This window comes from Sarcophilus harrisii, chromosome 4, assembly GCF_902635505.1.
Source record: "Sarcophilus harrisii chromosome 4, mSarHar1.11, whole genome shotgun sequence".
NCBI lineage: Eukaryota > Metazoa > Chordata > Mammalia > Dasyuromorphia > Dasyuridae > Sarcophilus > Sarcophilus harrisii.
In genome coordinates, this window is record NC_045429.1 from 106,621,677 (window position 1) to 106,639,496 (window position 17,820).

At 35.6% G+C, this 17,820-nt stretch overlaps 1 protein-coding gene across 5 annotated transcripts in view; it reads left to right on the plus strand.

Moving 5' to 3' along the window:
• The window catches only part of RCOR3 (REST corepressor 3), a 49,498-nt gene extending 44,638 nt beyond the window's left edge, over positions 1-4,860 (plus strand). For 4 of the 5 annotated variants that reach the window (XM_031937315.1, XM_031937314.1, XM_031937316.1 and 1 more), the window contains 2 exons: positions 1,319-1,560; positions 2,003-4,860. In XM_031937315.1, coding sequence (XP_031793175.1) covers positions 1,319-1,560; positions 2,003-2,347 — 587 coding nt within the window. In that variant the 3' untranslated portion in view covers positions 2,348-4,860. The remainder of the gene's footprint in view (positions 1-1,318; positions 1,561-2,002) is intronic. The other variant, XM_031937317.1, reaches the window with a different exon arrangement.
• The last annotated feature ends 12,960 nt before the right edge of the window (positions 4,861-17,820 follow it).

A 17,820-nucleotide genomic window follows, 5' to 3' on the forward strand; every position in this document is an offset into this window, starting at 1 on the left:
ACTTCTTTTTCTGGAGGCAGATAATAAACTTCATTAGTCCTTTGGGAGTGTCTTGGATCATATTTATTTCTGAGAATAGCCAAGTCATTCACAGTTCTTCACTGAATATTGCTATTGCTGTGTACAATGTTCTCCTGGTTCTCTGAACTTAATTTTTAAAAGATGAAGTTTCCTCCAAGGCAACCCCAATAAACTTTGGATAGAAAACGTCATCTGCATCCAGAAAAAGAACTATGGAGATTGAATGTAAATCAACACGTACTATTATGTTCACTTCTTTTTTCTTTTTTTTTTCTTTTCCCTTATTTTCTGATTTTTCTCTCCCAACATGATTCATAAAAAAAAAATGTTTTGAAAGATAATAATAATAAAATAAAAAAGATAAAGTTACTTAGTAGTAGATAACGCTAGAAAAATAATTGATGAGAACCCAGCAAAATATTTTTAAATGGATAAATTTTAATTTTTCTTTAATGGAAAAATACACTTTACTATACACATATATAGTAGCCTATTTTTAAAAAATCTGTTAGTGGCATTCCCATGTATAATTGCAAAGACCACAAAGTGAGCAGTAATCAAAATTATTATCTTAAATTTTATACCTAGGAATCCTTTATGGGCATAGTCTACAAATTTGCTTGGATGTTTGTCTTACCTTCAATATTGTGGTTGTTGACATTGTGACATTGTTCATAATTTAGTACAATGATTTAATTAAATGCTTTTTATTATAACAACAAGCCTTCACATTTTACATGACACATACACCTTTTTCTTTTTTTTCATAATACCCCAATGGTATCAGCAAATACTAGTGTACAATAAAGTAAAATACCAAAAAAATTAGTGTACAATAAAATAAAAACATAAATTATTTTCTAGGAGGAAAATTCTAGCTAGCTGTTCAGTTTTCTTTTAAGTAAGATAAAGTAGCCTATTCCTATCCAAGTTTGTCTATAATGTTGCTCAGATTTAGCTGACTGTCCAGGCCTTTTATCCCCGTTAGGGGTAAAAGTGAATGTGACATTGACAATGGAGCAAAGAATTCAGTGTTTTATGGTAAATGGACTGCAGTTGGAAGCTCAAGGGAGAGGATTAGATAAAAATATTTAAAGACTGGTAAGTTGTGAATGTTTAGTAGAAGGCAAGTAGCTGGCTCAAAGTTAAATAACAAAAATGTTCATCCTGTGACCCTGGCTTAACAAATCAGATTTATCAACACTGGTATCTTGTATGTGTGCATGATGTGTATAGTACACAAAACTTTCCTTATTGATTGTTCCTTCACAGGTGTATTATTTACTTTGCCTTCCAGGTGTCCGCAAATATGGTAAAGATTTTCAAGCTATTGCAGATGTAATTGGCAACAAGACTGTTGGCCAAGTGAAGAACTTCTTTGTAAACTACAGGCGTCGGTTTAACTTAGAGGAGGTATTGCAGGAGTGGGAAGCAGAACAAGGAACCCAGGCTTCTAATGGTGATGCTTCTACCTTAGGGGAGGAGACAAAAGGTGCTTCTAATGGGCCCTCAGGAAAGAGCACTGATGAAGAAGAGGAGGTGTGTTTGTCTATGAGATCTGAGCTAATATGAGTTGAGGAATAGCATTTCGTGTGGTGTATCATAAGGTTAATTTATCAGGGGATGGCAAATGAGCATGAAAGGATGACAATACACTTACTCAGTGGTACATTTCTCGTGACTGTTGAGTCATAACATGCAGAGAGCTGATTCTGGAAGATTGGAGAGTGTATTGTTCTTTCATAGTCTTATTTTTATTTCCTCTGTTAAAATTTGTTTACTAATAAAGATGCTTGCCTGGTAGCTTCATTGCTTTTGTTTGTTTGTTTTGAATTTATTTTAAAAATAAATACATAAAACTTGCGCTTCCAACAAATGCAGGTATTATGTTTTTTGTATTCTCTGTGACAACCCAAACTATATTTCATTGAGCTCTGCAGGGACCAGGATCTCATGAAGATATTTGTTTCCTTTCCTGTAGGCACAGACCATTCAAGCCACCCAGTCTCTGGGCCCATCACCTCCTGCCCCAGCTTCCACTCCAACTCCAGCAGCCCCCATTGCTACTCTGAACCAGCCTCCACCACTGCTTCGTCCAACACTTCCTGCTGCCCCAGCTCTCCATCGGCAGCCTCCACCACTCCAGCAGCAGGCCCGCTTCATTCAACCTCGGCCAACTCTCAATCAGCCTCCCCCACCTCTCATTCGCCCTGCTAATTCCATGCCTCCCCGTCTAAACCCAAGACCAGTTTTGTCGACAGTCGGTGGCCAACAGCCACCTTCACTGATTGGAATTCAGACAGACTCACAGTCTTCAATGCACTAAGGAAATGAAGTTGGACAGAGCTGCAGTAACTTCTAGTCCCACCAGAATGCCAGCGTTCATCTGGCTGTTGAAAAAGAGAGGAAGGGGAAAACCTTTCTTATATTGAAGCAGAAAGTTTCAGAGTGAGGCTGCAAGTCAATATATGTTGTAATGAAACAACATAAGTGAACATCTACAAAATTTTTCAGTGCACCAGACTAAAATAATACACAACGTGAAGCCTCCAATTAGCCCTTTTTTCTATGAATATTTGTTCAAGGAAATTTCCCACAAAAGGAAAAAAAAAAAAAAGATTGTGTTCTGTGCACCGAGGTTGTTTAATTTTTACTGTATTTATTTTACTGGAGTTCTTTATATTCCAATCTCTTTATATTCAAAGTTCATAGTACAAGAATATGTCTATTTAGAAATTGTGAAAACTCCATAGACTTTGAAATTAATGTGGAGTTTGGCTTTTTTTGTTTGCTTTCTCAGTTTAATTTTTTAAAAAATATTTTCCTATGTTAGGAGTGAAAGAATTAATAGCCTGCATTTCAGTTTTTGGCAAATGTTCTATAAGAAATAGTACAATTCAATGCACCTTTTAAAAAATGCAGCAGCTTGACCTTTTTTTTTTCCTCCAAAAGACATTGCATTCTTTCTAATGGAAATTTAGGATATATATATATATGTATGTGTCTATATGTATATATCTATGCATTCCTTTGAAAGAAAGCAATTTAATCAATTGCAAAGCAATTACATGAAGCCACAAAGAATGTACTGAATTTATCCCTCTTAAGTGATGTTGGGTCTTAATACAAAGTTCAATTCCTCATATAAAGGTTATTGGCCCATCATCTACAGTAAGAGAGCTTACTACCAGTATTGAACTGATTCCTTTTACTTTTCATTTAAGAATGAGGGTATAATCTGTTAAAGTATACTGTCTTTGTTTAATTCCTTTTAAGACAAATTATTTTAAGAACATTTTTTTCCTAAGTTGTTAAATGCTACATGCTTTAAACCAATAGTTGCATATAACAGCTACTATTTGGAAGCTATAGAAGAGAGTGTCATTTTATTAATTATGTGAAGGTGGTGGCTATGAAAAGTTATCTTTTTGAAATTTGGGTTTTCTGAACTAAAAATCGCCCCCCTCTCATTTCACATGTTTTATCTTTAATGTTTTATTGATCAATCTCCAATGTGCTATTTGGATACATTTGTGAGTGTTCTTGCAGCACATGAGCTTTGTCTAGGATTTAATCATCAAAATTATTTGTTTAAAAATTAAGAATTTGATATATGATATCTAAAGATATATCGAGTATGTTCATTAATTGTGCTGTTAACTAAAATAGAAGTGCTGAGAGCCTTTGTTAAGGCACCACTATCTGTAACCTTTTCCAATCATTATGTAATTATCAAGTACCTGCTAAGTGCTCTGTAGCACCATGTGATGAAAGATAGTGTTTCAGCAGTCACAGTTTTGATATAGAAATTTTGAATTCATTATTGGAATCATGACATTGAAAAGGGATGGGCTTTGTGGATATAGTGAAATTTAAGGTTAAATTTCTAATTTTTTAGCCTTAAGTGCATTCTCATAGCAGAATTTCTTTAGCTGATCCAAAAACAATTCCTAATAACCCTTATATTATAGAGAGCTGATTTTTCCTGATATATTGGAAAATTAACCCATTGGGTTCTTCAATGCCTTGAAGCCAGTCTAAATTTTCCTGATTGGTTTTGATGCTGAAAGGTACTACCACCTTTAACATGGGTCTTTAAAGTTTACTTAGAAGCAGTTTTCCCAAATACTATAACTTTTTCAAGTAGTGCCAGTTTTTGACTATTGGAATAACTAAATATATTCCTGACTTCTTAGAAAAACCATATGAAATCTAACCCGTCTCCAAATTCTTAATTTTCAAAAATCCACTTAGAGCATTTTGAACTTAAAATAACTATTGGAGACAGTTACAGTATCTTAAGGAAAGGTATCTAAAGTATTTTTTTTTTAAGTATTTAGATTGACTCTCACAAATGTGCACACTATACCTTTGCAACCTTTTTTGTCTTGTCTCTTGTCAATAGAACTTCAGTATACAGTCTGTGGGGTGTGTCAGTAAAGTTGGTCAACACCAGCATCTATCAAGCTTTTAGTACTTCGTGATTCAGTTAAAATCTGTTCTTTCCCAGACTTGGGCCAAGGTGCTGTATCTGAGGGATGTGCTACAATTTGATTTACATACATTAGAGCACATAGTAGGGAAATCTTAGCTTCAGTAGTAACATGACAAATGTATATAGTGAAATGTCTTTTTTATCGTGTGCTTTGCATATTATGTAAATACTTTGCACGTCTTCCCCCACTCCCATCCTCCCTTTTTTCTTCTTTCTCTTTTTTCTTTTTTTTTTCTTTTTTCTCTCTCTCTCTCTCTTTTTTTTTTTTTTTTTTTTGGTTAAAGCAGTGTTTGGCCTAAAAGAGTGATATGCTTGCTGCTTAATCAAAGGATTAAAAATTTAAAGAAGTCTGTGTCTTCTATTTTTATATAATTTAGCACCACGTGAACAAATTAAAATCTTTTTACTGTGAAACTTTATATTAAGGAAAAACATCAAAATAACTAAAATTGCCATTTTTGTTCATTTCAGGGTGAAACATTTTGAAAACTAAATAACTTTGGTAACTTCTAAGAAATCACCAAAGTATTTTTCTGCTTATTTAAAAAAATAAATGACATGTTGACACCTCTAATAAATGTAACAAATTGTATGTTCTGCATGTATTATCCTCAATGTGATTGGATGAGGAAATTAAACTTTTTTTTTAGTTATTAAACTGGCAAATACAGGTTTAAAAATCAAGTTGAATAGTCTTAAGGTTAAGAGAACAGCAAGCTAAGGCAATGTGATATTTGTCTTTGACATTGTTATTTATGATTCAGTGCCCTAGTAAGCCACCACATATCATGAGGCTTTAATAATGAAATGTTGGAATTTATGAAAAAAATTAACTGGTAACATGATTTTCTTTCATCAATCTCCAGTCTTCTACACAGTTTCTGACAAACACTGACACATTTTTGCAGGAGTACCCAGAAACTCACCCTGGGGAGAAAAATCTAACTTTAAAGAAGGGAACTCAAAATACCTATGTGTCATGCTTTTGTTGATTTTTGTTATTGGGTTTTAATCAGTATGTCGGTTAGAATTTGCTTAACGTTCAACAAGATTTTATTAAGCACCTACTATGTGCCAAGAACTAGTAGGAGTTGGAGGTATGTGTTCCTTTATTTTACTTTGTGCCACCAGAAAATAGGTAATGCATTACAATTACACTATATTTTTTACTTTGATACATTTAATTTTCTAGTTCAAGTCAGTAAGCATTTATGAAGTGCTGAGTTCTGAAGGTACCAAAAAAGGTTAAAAAAAAAAAAAAGTGCCCCCGTTCTTAAGGAGCTCACAATCTGGGAGAAAAACATTCAAACAATGATGTATCTGTATATTCAGGGAAAACTGGAAGTTATCAGAGAGGAGCTAGTTTTAAGGGGGTGGACTTAGATTTTTTTCCAGAAGGTAAGATTTTAACTGAAAGTTGGAGGAAGCCAGGAGGTGAAGGTGAGAAAAGAAAATTTCAGGCTCCAAGAAAAGCCATTAAAACATGCTTAGAGATAGACTGGTGTGTTGGAGGAAGGGTGGAGTCAAGTATATGAAGCTTGGAAAGGTAAAGGGGCTAGATTACAAAGAGATTTAAAAACCAAGAGAATTCTATATTTGATCCTGGAGATAATAGCTAGATAGTGGAATTTATTGAATTGGGAGAGTATTGTGGTCCAACCTTCTCTAAGAAAAATCACTTTGATAGTTGAGTAGAGGATGTTCTGAAGCAGGCAGGGACACCAAATAGAAGAGTCAATATTGAATTGTGAGGTAATGAGGACCTGCATCAAATGGTGGCAGTTTGAGAGAGAGAAGGCTCTCTAAAGAAATGTTCACAGGTAGACTCATCTAAGTGACCCAGTAGATAAGAGTGCCTAGCCCAGAATCATCTTCCTGAGCTCAAACTTGGCTGTGTTACCCCGAGCAAGTGACTTAATCCTGTTACTGCAGTTTCCTCATCTGTAAAATGAATCTGGAGAAAGAACTGATTAACTTGCTCCAGTATCTTGCCAAGAAAATCTCAAATGGAGTCATCAAGAATCGGACATGAAATGATGGGACTACATGGTGCTAAGAACTGGAGATAACAAAAACCAGTTACTGCCCCTCAGAAGCTTATAGTCCACTGTGGATAGGCAGCATACAAGAGTGATTACAAAGTAGTTGGAGGCGGGGGAGCAGTGTGGGAGGAGATAGGCACAGCAGAGTATTATTCATTAGATAAGGGAAGGAATCTCATTGTTGATGATCCTTGGTGATAAGGAACTGGTGGTTAAGAGAGAAATGAAAGCTAGACATTTGGGAATTATATACTATAGGGAAATAGTTCATCTCTCTGGGGCTCACTAAGAAAATAAAAAAAAAAGGGGAGCCCAGAAGAGTCTTGGGTTACATCCACACATAGGAAATGACTCGAGAAATGAATGATGAAAAGAGACAGAACCAGGAAAGATCAGTGAATGTCATGAAAACCTGAATATCCAGGAGGAGGAGGTGGTCAATAAGGTCAAATGCTGCAAATGAATCAAGAATATTGAAGATTGAGAAAAAGATTAACATCATTGGGGGAAATATTTTAAAAGACTGTGGAGAGCAATTTTGACTGAGTAGTAGGCTATATGGGCAGGGGCTTCTGAAATGAGTGAAGGTAAGGTGCAGATAACTCTAGGAATTTGGTGGTGAGATGGAAAAGAAGATAGGTCCAAAAAAAGGTTGTAAAGATAGCTCTGAATAGGATTATAGAGAGGAAGGAAGGAAGCCATGGATGAAGAAAAATTGGAAACATTTGAGAGGATCAACTATGACCTCAAGGAAAAACTTAGGCACTCTTCCAAGTTAAAGGAAATGTGATTCATTGTGTTGTGCAAAAAGGTGATAAGAGAAAATGCAGTCCTGGAAGAAAGCATGATGGATGATTTTATTATGTACTAGTAGAGGAAGACAGTACTGCTATTGCACTCATTTATTTAACACATTTATTGAGCACCTATTTTGTTCAGTGCTCTCTGACAATAAGCACTGGAATGATAAAAAGACAGACCCCTGACCTCAAAGTTTACGCTCTAGTAGGGGAGGTAAGGCATGTTCTCAACTAAAATGCAAGATAGAAGTGCCTATGAAGTTTAATAGAGTTCACTGGAGAAAGAGGTTGCTTCCCATATTAATCTGGGCCTCAATGAATAAAATTTCAACAGATGAAGATGGAGTTGGGGAAGACAGAGCCAGATATTCTGTTATTCAGTATATGAGGAATTGGTATCATGATTCTTTTGATAATAATAGCATCAATGGGGCAGCTAAATGGCACACTGAACCTGAAGTCAGATTCAAATGTGACCTCAGACATTTAACACTTAATTGCCGTATGAGCCTGGGCAAGTCACTTAAACCAGATAGGAAAAATGATTATGAAATCAGGTTTTGGATTTGCCCCGCTGATCTTCGAAAGGAACTGCAAAATTTTGGCTGAGGGGAGAAATGTAATCTGAGTCCCAAAGCACATTAGTAAGGGACTCTCTCTTCATTGGTGGAGATCACTATCCCTTGTCTGCAAAGGAGGGAGAAAGGGAAGGAAGGAAAAAAATAACAAATGTTGAAGAGGATCTGCTAACAGAAGTACATTAATGAATGTTCTGTAAATAGAGCTGTGCCCTAGTCCAGACATTATGGAGAAGAATTTGGAATTATTCTTAAAGGGTCATAAATCTGTGCATATCCTTTGCTATCCCAAAGAAAAATAAAAAGGATCCATATGTACAAATATTTATAGCAGCTTATTTTGTGGTGAACAAAGAATTAGAAACTGAGGGGTGCCCATCAACTGAGTTGTGATGATATAAGTTATGATATGTGAATATGAATATGGAATACCCCTGTTCTATAAGAAATGATGAAGGGGATGGTTTCAGAAGAAAAATAACTGGGTGGTGGTATAAAGTGAGCAGAAGTAGGAAAATAATTTGCAGAGCAATAGCAATATCGTAAAGATAATCAACTATGAAATACTTAGTAACTTTGATCAATATAATTATCCACCACAGCCAGAGAACTTATTGAAAAATGCTATCCTTCTCTAGATAAAGAGCTGATAAATTCAGAGTGCAGAATGAAGCATTTTTTCTGTTTTTTAAAATGTATTAATTCAAGAATGTTTTATGACTTCATATGTATAATAGATATTGTACTTTTTGCCTTCTCGAGGGGTGAGATTAGGAGGAGGGAAAAAAGGGCAGAATTTAGAATTAAGAATAAAATTAATTTAAAAAATGAAATGGACAAAGAAAAGCTGAACATACACACATGAACAGTTTGATGTAGAAATACATCATACCCAATACAGGGGAACAGGCTGGGATATTGGAGAAGGGGAGCTATTTGATACCTTTAAGCAAAACAAATTTCCTAATCCTGAAAGGATGAATAAAAGAGGAAAAATGAAAAGAACTAGAATCTAACAGGGAGGCCAGCAATTAGGGAATGGGTGAACAAAGTGTACTACATAAAATGAAATATTATTGTACCATAAGAGATGACAAGAATGTTAGTTTCAAAGAATACTGGTAATATGAGCTGAAAGAGTGAAATGAACAGAACCAAAAAAATAATTTATACAAGAACACCATTGTAAGGAAAAACAACTTAAAAGACTTAAAAGATATGATCAAAGCAATAATCAGCTATATTTGTAGAAGACTTATTTTGAAGTATATTAGCCTCTAAAAGGAGAAATGATGGACTCAAAGTACATAAATGAGACATACATTTTTGTACATAGACTTTCTGTGGATTCATTTTGCCTTTGTATTTTTTTTTCTTTTTAGAAGTGGAGGAGGAGGTTAATAATAGTGATGCAAAAAAAGAGGACAACTAAAATTTATTTTAATGCACAAAAAATAGAACAGAAGGAAATTCAGAGGTACAAACAAGCAGGGCAGTTTTGAAAGTGATGTGTGGAATTTATTATATGCTATTTGAAAAGGGCAAGCACTATGAAATGAATATTTGTCATTTTATATTACACTCTATGTTTTGCTGTGTATGTCAAAATGACTTTTTGAAGTGCTGAAGCTCAGAATAGAATAATAGTAATAATAAATTAAACCAACTAAAATCTCACAAAAGGTGGTATTTTTAAAGCTCAAATCTGACAACTTCATTCAACCTACTTGAAGAGTCCTATGACTTACTATTGTACTTAGGATCAAATAAAAATTCTTTTGTTTGGTGATTTGCATCATTGAGGAGAATATCCATAGGATGAGATCACAAATTTGAGAAAGTAAGTATAAAGTGCTCTGAGAGTAAGAATTAGAAGAATACAGAATGCTCTGAGATTAGGGGAAGAAGGGGGGAAAAATCATTCCCAATTTATGGGGAAATCCTGTTAACACCTGATTTAGTTAATGAATAATAATAATAATAATAGCCAAATATTAAGAAATCTCTATTTTAGTGTTTCACAATGACTCTGAAGAGTTAATAAATAGAAGAATATTTCTCCAAGTACTGATGGCACACAGCATGCCCAAATCTCATTTAGAAAGCTGTCAAAATGGACAGGACCTACGTCTACCCAGCATGCTCATTTTGTCACAGAAAATTTCAGGACTCTGAAATTAAGACTGCAATGCAGATTTTGAAAAAAGCAACAAAACCTTCTCTACTCCAAAGGGTGACTTACAGATAATTAAAGCAAATCTTATGGAAAGGGGTTGAAAAAACAAACAAACAAACATGAGGATAGAGGGACAACATTTTGTCTAGTTCATACAGTGTCTTTACCTGAGCAGAACCAAAACACAAAGATGTTATGAGGTAACCCAGAACAAGAGAAAATAAAAATCTGTATTCTAGAGAATCAGACAGTAAGTTATTTTTTGTTATAAAGACAAATATTAAACAGTCCTTATTCTCAAAAAGCTTATATTCTATCAGAGAAGATTACAATGTATATGTATATACACATATGTATATGTGTGAATATATAGAAATATACATATATGTGAATACACACACATATATATGTGTGTGTGTGTGTGTGATTGGATGGGGGGGGGAGGGGTGAAGAAAGTATAGAGTAAGACATTAACAAATGGGGAAAAGAAAAGAACATTCAACCTGAGATAATGTGCTATGGTAGAACTAAACCAGGAATCAAGTAACCTGGGTCTTAGTTAAATCTTGTACCATTTACTCACTGAATGATCTAGGGCAAGTCACCTCCTGAGCAAATTACTTCCTTTACACAAGCACACACACACAGTGCTTAGCATATAGTTGGCACTCTAAAATGCTCATTAAATCATACTAAATTCTCTCTTCTGTGGATCAGAGTTTTCTCATTTATAAAAGTAAATTATACAACTTATTTCACAGAAACAAAGTGTAGAAAGAGCTTAATGGACCACAAAATGCCATATTCTATTAATATTGGAACAGATCTATAGTCTCCTATTCAGCCTTTCATGGTAGAGAGCTCCTTGAAGCTCTGATTCCTTAGGAGCAGGAACTGTGTTCTAGAGAGTTGGGACAAAGATGACTAGGTACAGATAGTGGAGCAGTGGCTGTCCCATCAATTGATTGATTGGTCCTGGTCAACCATTAATAGAGACTCCATTAAAAAAAAATTTCTAGGAGAAGAAATAATTTATGACTATTTTCTAGTTGGGTCCCCTTGTGACAAAAAGCATACATTTTAGCTTGGCTGGCTTTAGGGGACTGTTTCCTGGGAGAGAGTGGGGGAGAATCTTTTCACTAAGCTAAAAGAAATTGCCCATGACCTTCAATTCAGAAAATCCATCTTTAGCTAACTGGCTGATCAATCAGTCCTGACTTGGTCTCCCTAACCAGGAAAAATCAGGCCAGCATAAGGCTTCAGTAGGTGGCGCTATAATCTCTAAATAAATAGCAAGATTTTAAGTTAAATTGCCATGATCAGCATCAGCTAACAAAAATGAATAAATCAAAAAAAAAAAAAAAAACATTTATTTCACCTACAAGTCAAACAATGGTAATTCAGGTCATTCTTCAAATCAGTCTGTTGGCTACTCAAAGTAATGACTCACCTGGCTGTTCCACAAACAAGACACTCCATCTCTGACTCTCCCCATGCCTGGAATGCTCTCCCTCAACTCCAACTATTGCTCTCTCTGGCTTCCGTCAAATCTCAACTAAAATTTTACGTTCTACAGGAAGCCTTCCCTAACCCCTCAATTCTAGTGCCTCCCCTCAGTTAATAATATCCTACTTATCCTAAAGATAGCTTGTTTTAATATATTTATTTGCAGTTAGTTTTCCCAAATAGATTGTAAGCTCTCTGAGGGCAGGAATTGTCTTTTGCCTTTTTTTGGTGGGGAGAGGAATTCTCACTGCTTAGCACAGTGACGTAATGTTTATTGAACTGAAATTTTTTTTGTAGTTACACTTCTCTTTGGAGTAAAAGTTGAATTGAACAACCCAAATTCTATCTGTTTCTTTTGAAAGCAAATTTAATTTTCTGAACAAATTGCATTCAAGATAATAAATAAAACTCAGTGTAATTTTACATCTTACATAAAATTTTAACATGTTCACGAAACCTAGCCAATAAGTTATGGCCTCTGGAAAACTTGCCCGACAGCCCTTTTTGTAGTGGCTAGAAGCTGGAGACTGAATGGATGTCCATCAGTTGGGGAATGGCTGAATAAATTGTGGTATATGAAAATTATGGAATATTACTGTTCTGTAAGAAATGACCAACAGGATGATTTCAGAAAGGCCTGGAGAGACTTACACGAACTGATGCTGAGTGAAATGAGCAGGACCAGGAGATCATTATATACTTCAACAACAATACTAGATGATGACTAGTCCTGATGGATCAGGCCATCCTCAGCAACGAGATCAACCAAATCATTTCTAATGGAGCAGTAATGAACTGAACTAACTATACCCAGAAAAAGAACTCTGGGAGATGACTAAAAACCATTACATTGAATTCCCAGTCCCTATATTTATGCACACCTGCATCTTTGATTTCCTTCACAAGCTAATTGTACAATAATTCAGAGTCTGATTCTTTTTGTACAGCAAAATAATGTTTTGGTCATGTATACTTATTGTGTATCTAAGTTATATTTTAATATATTTAACATCTACTGGTCATCCTGCCATCTAGGGGAGGGGGGGGGGGTAAGAGGTGAAAAATTGGAACAAGAGGTTTGGCAATTGTTAATGCTGTAAAGTTACCCATGTATATATCCTGTAAATTAAAGGCTATTAAATAAAAAAAAAAAAAAAAAAAAAAAAGAAAACTTGCCCGAAGGCTAGTACTAATAATTATCATCTCACCATATTTTCTCTTGTGCAGTAGTATTTTGGGATGTTGTTTTGTATCTCTTCCTTGATAGCAGAGACTATTTCTTCTTCATCTTTTCATCCCTTCCCCATCTCCCTCAGAGTTCAGTATAGTTTCTTGCATACAACAGGTTTGTAGGACAAAACTCCTGATTCACTGGGTTCTAATCTTGGCTTCTTTACTACCATGCTGTGTAATTTTGCTATATGTCCCTTGTTCTCAAAGAGGACTATGACATCAGGGAAGTGATACCATGACACTTAACTTCATAGGATCATAGGCTTATGGAAACTCAGAATTGAAAGGAACCAAAGAGGTCATTTCGTATAGTACATAACTGAACAGAAATTCCTTCCACCCTCTTTCTCCACTATAGCTCATTCTACTTTGCGAACAATTTAATTAAGTTTTATCTTATAAAATAAAGTTGAAATCTATATCTTTGTGTCATTCTATCTATTCTTCTTTGGGGCTAAAAACAACTCTGAAAATAATTGTCATGTCCTCCCAAAATCTCTTTTCTAAGCTAAATATCTTTCTACCTCCTCTACACAAATTTCGCATGGCATGGTTTTAAATTCCCTCCCACATCCTGATATATTGCTTACTTTCTTACAAAGCTTTTCTCTACTCTCTACCTCTGACAAGTATTTCTCTAATTATCAGTCAATTGGAACATTTTTTTATACTGCCATTGATAAGGTTGATTTCTTTTTCTGAAAACAGCCTGTTTATATCTTTGACAGTTTATTGAGTGAGAAATAATTCCTATTCCTATAAATTTGAATCAATTTCTTATATATCTTAGAAAGGGGACTGTTATCAGAGAATCTTGTTACAAAGATTTTTTTTTCTTAGTTATTTGCTTCTTTTATAGCTTTAGCTTCATTGGTTTTGTTTATACAAAAGTTTTCATTTTATGTAATCAAAAGTATCCTTTTAAAAAAAAATTCTATGATCTTTTCTATTCCTTGTTTGATCATAAACTCTTCCTCTATCCATAGATCTGAAAGATTTTTTCCCTTGCTCCTCACATTTCTTTATTATGCCTAAGTCACATATCGATGTGGAGTTTATTTTGGCATATAGAGAGATGTAGATCTACATCAAGTTTCTGGCAGACTGCTGTTCACTTCAAATATGACTCAGACACATGCCTCCTAGCCTTAATTCACTTTGCTTTATATAGGAAACTTCTTCTCCCTACCTTATTCCTGCTTTTAAACTGACTTTTGTGTCTTATTTCTCTCTATTAGAATGTAAGTTCGTACATTAGAATGCAAGACCAGAATTTTCTTTTTTTTTGCTTGAATTTATATTACCAATGCTTATTATAATTCCTATGACATAATAAATATTCAATAAATTTTGTATCTATCTATCTATCCATCCAACATTCTCCCTCTTAGGATGCTAGACTAAACCCTAACTTGAATGCTACTCTTTAGGCAAGGTCAGAGTTCAAGTCTTGTTGGCCATGGGTCCTTTATCCCCAAATCCAAGAGGCAGAGGTAGAGCCTAGTCTTAGCCAGTCAAGTCATTTCCTTTGACTTCTTTATTTTCTTCCATCTTTTCTGATCTTAGCACTGTCCCAAATGACAAGTACTTTCATTATCAATTAAATTTCTCTTGAAAAGGCAAATTTCCCACCCAGATTGGATTAGCTAACTAGTTCCCTCTCTCCAGACTGTCCCATCCTAATTCTGGCTCTTGTGTAGATTACAGATCACAGAGTATCACCTAGCAAAAACAGGAAAGGATCTCAGAGACCATCTAGTTCAACTTCCTCATTTTATGCATGAGGAACCAGAGACTCAGAGAACATTAAATGAGTCACACAGGTAGTGAGGATAAGAGATGGAATTTATGAAAGGAAAGGCACAAAATATAAGATTGAAAAGACTGGATGGGGGCAGGTTATGAAGGGCTGTGGACACCACACAAAAGAGGTTTTTTTAAATATTTGATCCTGAGAGTGGTGGAGAATCACTAGAGTTTACTGAGTAGGAAAGTGAGTTTTTTAAAAATCATTTTGAAAATGGACTAGACCAAGAAGAGACTTGCAGCAGAGAGACAAACTAGCAAGGCTCTTTCAGTAGTCAAGGTGGGAGGTGATAAGGATCTGAACCAGTTTGGTGACATCAGAGGAGAGAAGGGAACAAATGTGGAAGACATTACAAAAGCAAAACTGATGAGCCTTGGCAAGATATTGGATACAAGGGATAATAGAAAGTTAATCTGGGTAACTGGGAAGTTGGTAATAGTAAATGGAAGTAGTAGTAAATAGTAAATGGAATAGCAAATAGTAAAATGGAAGTTAGGAAGAAGACAGGTGGGGATGGAGGAAGATAATGAGTCCCATTTTGGACATGTTGAGTTTAAAATGTCTATAGAGCATTCAGTATGAGATGTCACAATAAGTGACTGTGATGTGGGACTGAAGGTCAACAGAAAGATTAGGGTTGGTAAATAGATGTGAGAATTATCAACATAAAAATGACAAATTAATCCATGGGAGCTAATGAGATCACTAAGATAGAGGAAAAAGAGAAGAGGATCCAGGATCAAAACCCTGTGGGACACTTTTAAAAACCAATCAGGCTATCAGGCAATGACTTTTTTTTAAAAAATCAGAACAACTCACAAAAAAAATCTAGTAAAATATACGAGAGGTATAACCTATACCGATGAAGTCATTAATCTTTTGGAGTTCTCATATTATTATTAGCATGACTTCAAATCACAACCTCCAAAGGCTCAAAATTACAAATATCCAAAAAGGGAAATGGAAAGATTTGGGGTGGATGTAACTATTGACAACCTAGATGAGAGCAATGACAGAAAAAAACCCAAATTTCAAGATCAAAAGCAACTTGAAAAGAAAGTGAGCTTGTCATGAGTCCTATGTTAGTGCCTAATATAGTGAAAAAACTATTGAGAGAGGAAGAAAAAATGTAGGGACAGAAAATAGGTTTTTGTTCATTGAATTTAATTTTAAAAAGCAGTGGGCTTTGAGTCAGGCTAAACTGGGTTCAAATCTTGGCACAGAAATTTACTACCTATATCTTCAAGGGAAAGTCACTTAATGTCTCAGAGACTCAGTTTCCTGATCTATTAAATAAAGTTGACACTTTTTATATTATTTTCTCCCAGGATTGTCTGAGTAAATCCTCTGTGCAAGTCTAAGGCATTAGAAAAAATGTAGCATGAGTTATTGGTACCAGAGATTCTGAAGGAAGTAGAGGAAACTCTCCACCATATTTAGTGATTCCTCAAGGAGGATTTATGGAAAGGCATGAATAAGAATCACCTTGTGAGAGAATGAGAAGGATTACAATCTGTAATCTAAAAACATTGATTGAAATGATTCAAACTAGTTCCAATTGTTCAGCGATGAAGAGAGCCATCTACACCCAGAGAGAGGACTGTGGGACCTGAGTGTGGATCACAACATAGCGTTTTCATTCTCTGTTGTTGTTTGCTTGCATTTTGTTTTCTTTCCCGGTTTTTCCTTCTTGATCTGATTTTTCTACTGCAGCAACATAACTTTATAAATATGTATACATATATTGGATTTAACGTATTTTAACATATTCAATATGCATTCGACTACCTGTTATCTAAGGGAAGGAGTGGGGGAAGGAGATGAAAATGTGGAACAGAAGATTTTGCAAAAGTCAGTATTGAAAAATTACCCATGAATACATTTTGTAAATAAAAAGCTTTAATAATTTTTGTAATTGGTTAGTTTTTTAAAGCCAAATATATAATCAGGTCACTAATTAATTTAGACCAGACCCCAGCTTTGATAAAATGCAGTGTGATCCCATAGTGAAAAGAAAGATGTGTAAAATTAAAACCTACTTAATTCAAATTTGTTAAATTCATTCTGTGTGCCAGGCACTGTATTGGTATGTACTGGGGATACCACAAAAGGAGGACACAACATGCAAACAACCATATATAAATAAGCTGTACACAAACAGGAGATAATCAATAGAGGGAAGGGGAAGGAGGTGGAAGAAGGTATCTGTGTAGCATCTAGGAGCCAGGCACTGTGCTAAGCCCTTTGTATCTTACTTGAAGGCTCCATGTGCATGACCTTCTGGGAGGTATTAGAGATGGAAGGATGCTAAATTATGCAACTCATCCTACCTTAATGGGGCTATTAAACTCTATTAAAGGGAGGTAGTATCTGCTCACTAAAATCCTGTATCAAATCCGGCCTCAGACACTTACCAGCTGTGTAGCCTTGAGCAAGTTTACCTAAATCTGTTTATCTCAGTTCTTCATCTATAAAATGAGCTGGAGGAAAAAAAAATGGCAAACTACTCCAATATCCTTGCCAAGAAAACTCCAAAATGGGGTCACAGAGAATCGGTATGACCGAAAAAAACGCCTCAATAATGATATCAAAATACACTGCTTAAATTCAGTGAAAGTTCGGTGTAGACTTGGGGAGGTAAAACAGGGGCAAGCGGAAGCAGGAATAACTTCTAGCGTGTGGAGTCAGGTCAGCTTTCACGAAAGATGTGGTTGCTGAACGCGAGTCTTGAAGATGGAATAAAGCGGGTGGCAAATACCCTGCGTCGGAAAAGGGCAGGACGAGGGGCCGGAAAGCAATGAAGAATAGGACAAAGAGGTGAGCTCAGCCGGAATTTAGAGTGCAAAGGGATAGAATTTGTTATGGAACCCGATATTTTGTTGACTGATGGGAAACTTTTAAATATTCTAATTTTCAGGAAAAGGTACATATATGGCTTTGGTGGAAGATTATTTTTCCAACTGCCGAAGCGGCTTCTGAATCGCATCTCCTTAAGGCCAGTATTTTCTCCGGCTTCTGCCGTTACCCACGCACCTGGGAGGAGGAGGTGAGGGAGGAGGAGGTGAGGGAGGAGGAGGTGAGGGAGGAGGAGGTGAGGGAGGAGGAGGTGAGGGAGGAGGAGGTGAGGGAGGAGGAGGTGAGGGAGGAGCAGGTGAGGGAGGA